This window comes from Orcinus orca, chromosome 10 (genome assembly GCF_937001465.1).
Source record: "Orcinus orca chromosome 10, mOrcOrc1.1, whole genome shotgun sequence".
Lineage (NCBI taxonomy): Eukaryota > Metazoa > Chordata > Mammalia > Artiodactyla > Delphinidae > Orcinus > Orcinus orca.
The window spans coordinates 70,687,927-70,696,350 of record NC_064568.1 but is presented as its reverse complement, the minus strand read 5'-3'; the positions used below and the strand labels follow the sequence as shown (position 1 = coordinate 70,696,350).

The following is an 8,424-nucleotide window of genomic DNA, read 5'->3' as shown; positions in this document are numbered from 1 at the left end:
TCTCCTGCCTTTGCTCCACTCCCCCAGGCAACCACAGATCTGTTGTCACCATAGATCGGTTTGCATTCTCTAGAGTTTTGTATGAAAATGGAACTATACACTATGCACTCTTGTTTTGTCTGGCTTTTTTCACTCAGCATAATTATTTTGAGATTTGTCTACGTTCATCCATGTCTGTTCATCAACAGTTTGTTCTGTGTTACTGATGAGCAGTATTCTACAGAATGGGTGTACATAGTTTATCCATACAGCTGTGGATAGGCATTTGAGTTGTTTCCAGTTGTTGGCTATTACAAATAAAGTTTCTATGAACGTTCATGGGTAAGTGTTTGTAGGCACAATGCTATTATTTCTCTTGGGTAAATGTCTAGGAGTGGAATGCCTGGGTCATGTGTTCAACTTTTAAGAAACTGTCCAACTGTTTTCCAGAATGGTTGCACCATCTTCCATTTCCCCTAGCAGTATATGAAAGTTCCGGTTGTTCTGTACGGGAAAGTATTTCTTGATAAGGGAACAACATAAGGATGAAAATATGTGTGATGTTCAGGCAACATCAAATAGTCCTAAAGGCAATTGAGCAAGTTGAGTGATGGGGTGGGCGACAGGCAGAAATTTTATTTTAGGCTAGCTCATGGAGGGCTTTGGTATTTGGAGTATACATTCCAGGAGATGGAAATTTTTTGAAGGCTCTTGAGGAGGACTTTACACGGTCTGGTCTCTGTCTCTGGACGTTCCATGAAGTTTCCCATCTTTATACTGTTTTTTCCCCTCACACTGTTCCCTTCCTTAGAATATATCCATCTACTGTCTTGGTACCATCTTGGTACCATCTATGGAAAGACAAAGACCCAACTGAAAGGCTAACTTGTCTTCAAGCTCATCCCTCATCCCTGAGTTTAACCATTCCTTTGTACTTCACCCATGGCCCTGAGTCACACCCACAGTACAGGTGAGTCCCCTATTCACCTGAGGTCTCTTTGACAGAAGAGAGTGGGGCTTGTTCATGCAACGTCACCCTCAAGACTGGTCCCTTTCACAAGATGTATCTTGAGACACTTCTTTTTTGGTCTTATTTTTATGCAAAATCCAAACTAAAATAACATTTTAAATCAACAAAGTTATAAATCTCATTGCTCATTTTGCCGAGACCAAAATGAGAATATGTGGACTGACTCCAAGGAGAACCAAAAATTACTTTTTTTTCCTCTCCCAGCTTCAGCCGGTTTAACCACTTAGTCCCTGATCCTTTGCTCCTTTATGCTCACCAGGTCTCCCTCACTCAAGTGTGGCAAATTATGTAATTAGTAAAAGAGTTAACAATTTTTCTGAGAAAATGGTTATGTGCTTATGCAAGTTCAATGGCTCAAAACATCTAAGGAAACCATTAAGCAAGCCTGGAGAAAGCAAACAGATCTGGACCCCAGCCAGCTCTGCAGAACTAGGGAGAGCGGAGAGGTACCCACCGTGAGGAAGACCATTTTCTGAGGCACCGCTTGGAAGCCAGGTGCCCATCCCTGAGGAAGACTCAGTATTCATCTCTCTCGCCTCTGTGTTGACACACAACAAAATAATCAGCAACCGCGGAGAGTTCCCAGGAAATGCGATGTGTGTAGCCTTAAACAGTCTGATCCATCATCTTTGCTAGATTCACATCCTTCCCGTCTCTTTCCCAAATTTTCCATAGGACATTCAAGTCATTAGAAAACATCAAACCTGATTGTTATTCTCTGAAAACCTACCACGACATCCAGGGATTTAGACTATGCAATGTGCCTTCAATAATTTTGGCAACTGGATAGGAATATGAATAAAATATGTTTTATTTGGGAACCTGTAGTTTGGTTTGCTATAATGTGTTTTACTTCCGCTCTGCTCACCCAGACAGGCAGTTGCTTCCAGATTCTAGCTTCCGTTCAGGACATTCTTTCCGGAGGATGCCATCTTTTCCTTTAGTGTGACTACAGGCTGGGGGAAGTGTCAAAACACTTGGGCCAGGGCCTCAGTTACTTGATTTTCTTTTTCCTTTTTTTTTTTGGCTGCACAGAGCAGCTTGCGGTATCTTAGTTTCCCAACCAGGGACTGAACCTGGGCCACCGCAGTGAAAGCACCGAGTCCTAACCACTGGGCCACCAGGGAATTCCTCGTTTACTTGATTTTTTTAAACTGCCCTGGAGGGGTTCTATGGCTTTGACATGAATCAGTATCAGGAGCAGACCAGAGGCCACGGCTACAATTTGCATCCTATAATATATTTTCCACTGTTTGAAAATACACTAGATTATGGTGGAATTTCTTCTGGGTTTTTCCCTGGACATGTCTCTGGGCTATTGCTTGGCCATCTCTGATCAGGGTGACACAAGGATGAGAGGGGAGCAAGGCCACATGAAACACCCCCTTCCTTCAGAACAGACAGAGGGAACGAAGCTTGTGGATTTAGCTGGGGACAGGCAAGAGGATTCTGGATGGGAAAACCAGTAGAGACAGTTCTTCAGTACCCAGAAGCTGCATGAACATTCAATATGAGACCCCATCTGTTTTGTTAAATTGACAATTTCCTTCAGCAGGAAATAAAGGTTCATATCGAGTTTCAGACTAGCTACAGAGTAAGAAATGGCTTCACTTTTTAAAGACTTTCCTTTTTAAGGGATTCAGCATGTAACCTAATTTCGTTTGATGGAGTTTGTTTTTCTTTCTCCATTCGCTGCTAGAAATGTGTGCTTCCTTATCTCCTGCGGAGTTGAGGTTGGGAGGGGAGAGCTGGAGACTCAGGGTTCTCTGGGGCTCAAAAGCACTTAAAAAGATAATATTAAATAAAATTATAATAAATTGCAAGAGCAGCCATCCCAGTGGATTTTCTGTTTCAAATACTTCACACCACCAGCTATAACTCCTAAGGGGGTACTGACTGGACCCCTCCAGTTTCCAGTTCAGAAACACAGAGAGAAGACCAAACTCAAACGAGCAAAGGCTAACACATTAGCATAAACTCACACACGGGTCCATTTTATTCAAGGGAAAAGTGGGTTTTATTTGAGAGAGACGATTTCATCTGCTAGACTCCTTTTAGGATGCAACAAATTAATACTTACAGTTTTTTAAAATTCAAACATTCCGAAGTGTTCTAACATGAAGATAGGACTTTATCTAAAAAAAATAATAATGGAATATGATTGCCTGGAATAAAAAACCTTACTTTAGAGTTGTCTTTTTAAATATTGATATGAGGCTAAATGTCCATCGACAGATGAATGGATAAAGAAGATGTGGTGCATATATACAATGGAATATTACTCAGCCATAAACAGGAACAAAACTGGGTCATTTGTAGACATGTGGATGGACCTAGAGTCTGTCATACAGAATGAAGTAAGTCAGAAAGAGAAAGACAAATATCATATATCAACGCATATATGTGGAATCTAGAAAAATGGTACAGATGAACCTATTTGCAGGGCAGGGATAGAGACGCAGATGAAGAGAATGGATAGGTGGACACAGAGGGGGAAGAGGGGGTGGGATGAACTGTGAGATTAGGATTGATGTATATACACTAACTACCGTGTGTAAAATAGATAGCTAGTGGGAATCTGCTATAAAGCACAGGGAGCTCAGCTCGGTTCTCTGTGATGACCTAGATGGGTGGGATGGGGGGTGGGTGGGTGGGAGGGAGGTCCAAAAGGGAGGGGATACAGGTATATGTATAGCTGATTCAGTTCGTTGTACAGCAGAAACGAACACAACATTGTAAAGCAATTATACTCCAATAAAAATAATAATAAATAAATAAATATCGACATGAGGGAAAACACATACACACAAGCGATTGTAGGATATCAACTTTTTAATTTAGAAAGAGTAATCAAGCAATTATCAGGGAGAAAAGATATGCCTCACCAAGTCTCTCAATAGCACTGGCCACCCACGTGGCTCCTCTGCCCTCGTCAAGCGGAAATGGACTTACTTGATGTCACACAAAAGGGCCACACCTCTCAAGATCCAGTGATCTGGGGACATGACTGTTCGCAAATACACCACGGTGATGAAGGTCAAGTCAGTTCGCCTCGGTTTCTTGTAAATAGGACACACATACAGCTTGGGGTCCTTGGGCGCTGTGGAATTAATGGCGAAGATGTGCAGCACGGGCAGCTGCGTGAAGAGCACCTTGGGGGTGGATTCCGTGAGCTTTCCGTTCCGTCTGTCCCAGGCTGCTCCATCCAAGTACAGCCCATAAATATACACACCTTCCTGGAAGAACCAAGCGTAAGGTAACAGGAATTTTTTTTAAAAATTAGGTGCTGTGAGATGGGCATCCAATACTGTAAAAAAGGTTGTCAGTTTGGAAAGAAAATGTACACCAATCTTAAAACACGACCAGAAGAAGAAAACACCACTGGACGCATTCCAGTGAAATACTGAGCCCAGTGTTCCCCTGTGGCATAGCTTGAGGCCAACAGCGCTGTTGAAATGTTCCTATTACTGGAGATTTGAGCCTGGGGGTGGCCTGCCTGGGACTGCGAACTTAGCCAGCAGCACCAAATCGCCTCTGCAGGGCGATGAAAGTGTCTGACAGGGGTGGTGGGAGCACAGAACAGGACTCAGAGCTGGATGCCACTCGGGATCTCAGCCTACGCTGGCCAAGCAAATACGTGGCTCTAATTTCATCTCGGTTGTCGGATCTAGTGAGACGAGCAGCCAGGTCTGACGAGCAGGGGTTCGAGCACCCTCAGAGGCTGGGTATGGTAGAGGGAGAGCAGGTGTGATGGGTGTAGGGGGAGGGCGGTGAGGGCGGTGAGAACTGGTCCAAGAGTGGCTGACCTCATCCTTGTGTCTCTGTCATTCACACAGTAGGACCTGCCCTCAAGGGCCTCATTAAATCAGGAGACAAGACACACACACACACACACACACACACACACACACACACACACACACACAGAACAAAATGTAAAAGACATGACTTGAATACCAGCACACGCTTGTTAGAGGGGCTGCCTGATGAATAGCACTGACTGAGGCTAAGTGCAGTGACTTGAGGTGAAAGGTCAGTAAGGGCTGGAATGCTCGGGGCCCCTTGTGGAGGAGATGGCCTTGAAGGGTGGGCTGCGTTTGGAAAGATAGAGGAGAAAGGGTGGGCATCCCAGGGAGGAGCAATACTACAAAGAAAGGCAGGACGAGCAGCAAAGCCCAAGCACTTTATAATATTTAGCAGCAGGTTCAATGGTTATGAAAAATAAGTTAGGGCTTAACTGTGGAAGAGTGTAGATGCCAGACTGAAGAGCGTGAACTTTATTCTGTAGGCAGCGGGGAGCCATAGAACATGTACTCAGGAAGAAAAAAAGTCTAAAGAGAATCACGGTGGAGACTCCAATAATCACGTAAGATCATAAGATATACTTATGTAGAAGATGGTGACCAGTTTTCCATTTCCAGTGAGGGTAGGGTAAGGGGAAGTAAACGTAGATTATAATAAAAGTGAGGGAGATTAGCTGCAAAGTGTTTTCTGGAATCCCTCATGTGGGCTAACAGTATAAGAACCATACTTTTTGAACCAAAACCTGAAGTACATGATTTGACAGTAAAACCATGGGCAATCCCAGAAAATCAGGACATATGATACCATCATTAAGTCAGTAGGTGACAATTGCCACATGAAAATACAACCACTTAGGCATCATCCAATAGTAAACTGTATCCTTTTAGGCTCCTTTCACTCTAAGAACTTTACAAAGTCGTAGTTAGAAGGTGTTTGGATGGACTAGTCTCTTGCAAAAACTCATGTCCACCTAGAAGCTCAGCATGTGACTATTTGGAAATAGAACCTTTGCAGATGTAATTAGTTAAGGTCATAGTGGACGAGTATATGACTGGAGTTCTTATAAGAAGAGGAGAAGATACACAGAGATACACACAGGGAAGGAGGCCACGTGATGAGGTAGGCAGGGGTTGGAGTGATGCAGCTACAAAGTCAAGGAGCACCAAGGTCTGCCAGCAGCCACCAGAAGCTAGGTGAGGGCCATGGAGCAGATTCTCCCTCAGAGCCTTTAGAAGAAACCAACCTTGCCAATGCCCTGATTTTGGACTTCTGGCCTCCTGAACTCTGAGAAAATAAATTCCTGTTGTTTTAAGTCACCCAGTTTGTGCTACTTTGTTACAACAGCCTTAGGAAACTGATACAGATCTTGGTACCAGGAAACAGGATGCTGCTGTAACAAATACCGAAAAAGCTGGAAGAATTTTGAAGGCATAGTTGAAAAAAACCTATGTTTCCTTGAATCTAGAGATTGTTGGTGGAAATATGGAGGTTAAAGGTGCTTCTTCTGGTGGGATCTCAGACAAAAATAAGGACCATGTTATTGGAAACTGGAAGAATGGTGATCCTTGTTATAAAGTGGCAAAAAGGGCCAGAACTTGGAAATCATCTGGTCCAGCCCCTGATTTGACAACCGAGAGAATAAGAATCAGAGAAAGGGAAGAAGGAACTAAGATTTATTGAATATCTATGTGCGGTCTGGAACCAAGCCTAAATGATCCCACTGAAGTCTCACAGCTATCTTTATTGAGGTTGAATCATCATCCTCATTTTACAGATGAAGAAGTTGAGGCTCAAAAGAGTTAAAGAACTAGCCCGAGTTCAAAGGGCAGGTAAGTGTCCAAGCAGTGGCTCCCAGGGCTGTCTGCTTATCTTAGAGCGTCTGCCCTTCCCCCACCCAGGTGTCCTTCCACACAGCGTCCTGCAGCTCTTGCCAATTCTGTGAGTACCCCACAGCAGTGGATGGAGACGGGTGGAAAATCCTTTTCAGCAAACACAAGTGTAACTCGTAATTACAAAGAAATGCAGTCTGGGGAGTTCCCAGTGCTTGTCATTCATTCCCACTCTGGCAAATGCTGGAAGTGTTGGCATGGAGGTCTCCAGGTCACAACCGGGGAAACCCTCGCTGCAAAGGCAAAGGACTTAACGGAGACACTTATAGGTCAGTCTTCAGCAGAACTTGAACTTTGAGCCCCAGCTCCAGAACTGTTCCTGCTGTTGCCCATTGGCACCTACCGCAGGGGGTGACATGATCTCCTCCTTGGTCTGCCGCAGAACTTCGTTGTGAATGGTCACGGAGTCCAGGGCCCAGCCTTTGTGGGCGCGGGTCACTTCCTGTCTCATTGCCGTGAGGAAGCCTTAAAAAAAGAGAAAGAAATGATTTTGATGCCTTGGTGCAGTCCACTCTAGAAACAAGAAGGGGGTCATGTTAGTTGCTTGTCCACCTCCAGATGCGTGCCCACCCAGGAGGAGTTGAGATCAGGCCTCAGGGGGGAGATTTCTTTCAGTGTTTTGTTTCAATGAGCTAAATACGCCTTGCCAGCTGACAGCAGGAAAGCAGCACCCTCTCTGCCTCAGACAAGGTCTTGGTTTAAAATTCTCCTGGGATTTCAACCACTCAGGTCTCCTAAGGGTTGTAACCCAGTGCTAGCCTATAGTCTCTGAAGATCCAGTATCTAGGAATAAGACTGAAATGGTCAAATATTCTGAGACCAGCATTCCAATTAAAACTTGAATCAAACCATTATCAGCGTCTTTTTGCTATTATGGAACAATTTCATTTAGTCTAAGGAAATAAGGCATAATGCCAACATAGAAAGCCCGACTTTCAGTTTGATCAAACAAAGCAATCACACTGGAAAGGAAAGCTCCGTGTTTTAATGTGCATAATACAGTTATTTTAAGACAATACATGGTTCTGTATATTGTGGGCTTTCTTTTAACTTAGTATTTGCAAATCGTGCCATTCAATTCAATAAGAGAAGTTTACCTTGTAAAGCAGCATTTGATGTTTAAAAAGTATACCTTAAACTTCAACATGGACTTCAAAATCTTAGGAAAATTTATCTGTGACCTATATATTATATTTTGGCCTCCATGTTAATACTGGAAACCATGAGGCCCTTTACTCATAATCATGAATAGATTTTGGAACCTGTGTGCCCCTACTACTCCTAGATTTGTGAACTCTGAGAACTTTACTGCACAAACCACCACATAAGTGATAATATTTTATCAGGTTTGAATGGGAGTGGAAAGAAGAGGGGAAGTTTCAAGGCGTAATGGCAGGCGGTGAGTTAATATCCCTTGGAATTAGAGAGCAAGAATAGGACCCTAGCCTGCTTAGTGAGAAAGTCAAGTTCTCTCCATTCTCAAGCCCCTCCCTCATTATTAAATTAGACATTTGGGGAGGCACTCCTTCATTCATTCATTCATTCATTTGTTAAACCTCTTAGGAGTGGCCACCATGTACCAGGTACTGCTCTAGGTGAGATGCCCACAATGATGAAGAGGCCACCCATGAGCCCTGCATTCAAGGAGCCCAGTCTAGAGGGAACGTAGACATACAACACGACGTCGTTATGAGTAAAGAGGTGAGAACAACATGGACCACT

The 8,424-nt window shown here is 43.8% G+C and overlaps 1 protein-coding gene across 2 annotated transcripts in view; it reads right to left on the bottom strand.

The window, feature by feature from the left end:
- Positions 1–3,003: 3,003 nt before the first annotated feature.
- The window catches only part of DNAH8 (dynein axonemal heavy chain 8), a 320,651-nt gene continuing 315,230 nt past the window's right edge, over positions 3,004–8,424 (bottom strand). For both annotated transcript variants that reach the window (XM_049715770.1, XM_004267646.3), the window contains 2 exons: positions 7,046–7,167; positions 3,004–4,245 (listed from right to left, as the gene is read on the bottom strand). In XM_049715770.1, coding sequence (XP_049571727.1) covers positions 3,958–4,245; positions 7,046–7,167 — 410 coding nt within the window. In that variant the 3' untranslated portion in view covers positions 3,004–3,957. The remainder of the gene's footprint in view (positions 4,246–7,045; positions 7,168–8,424) is intronic.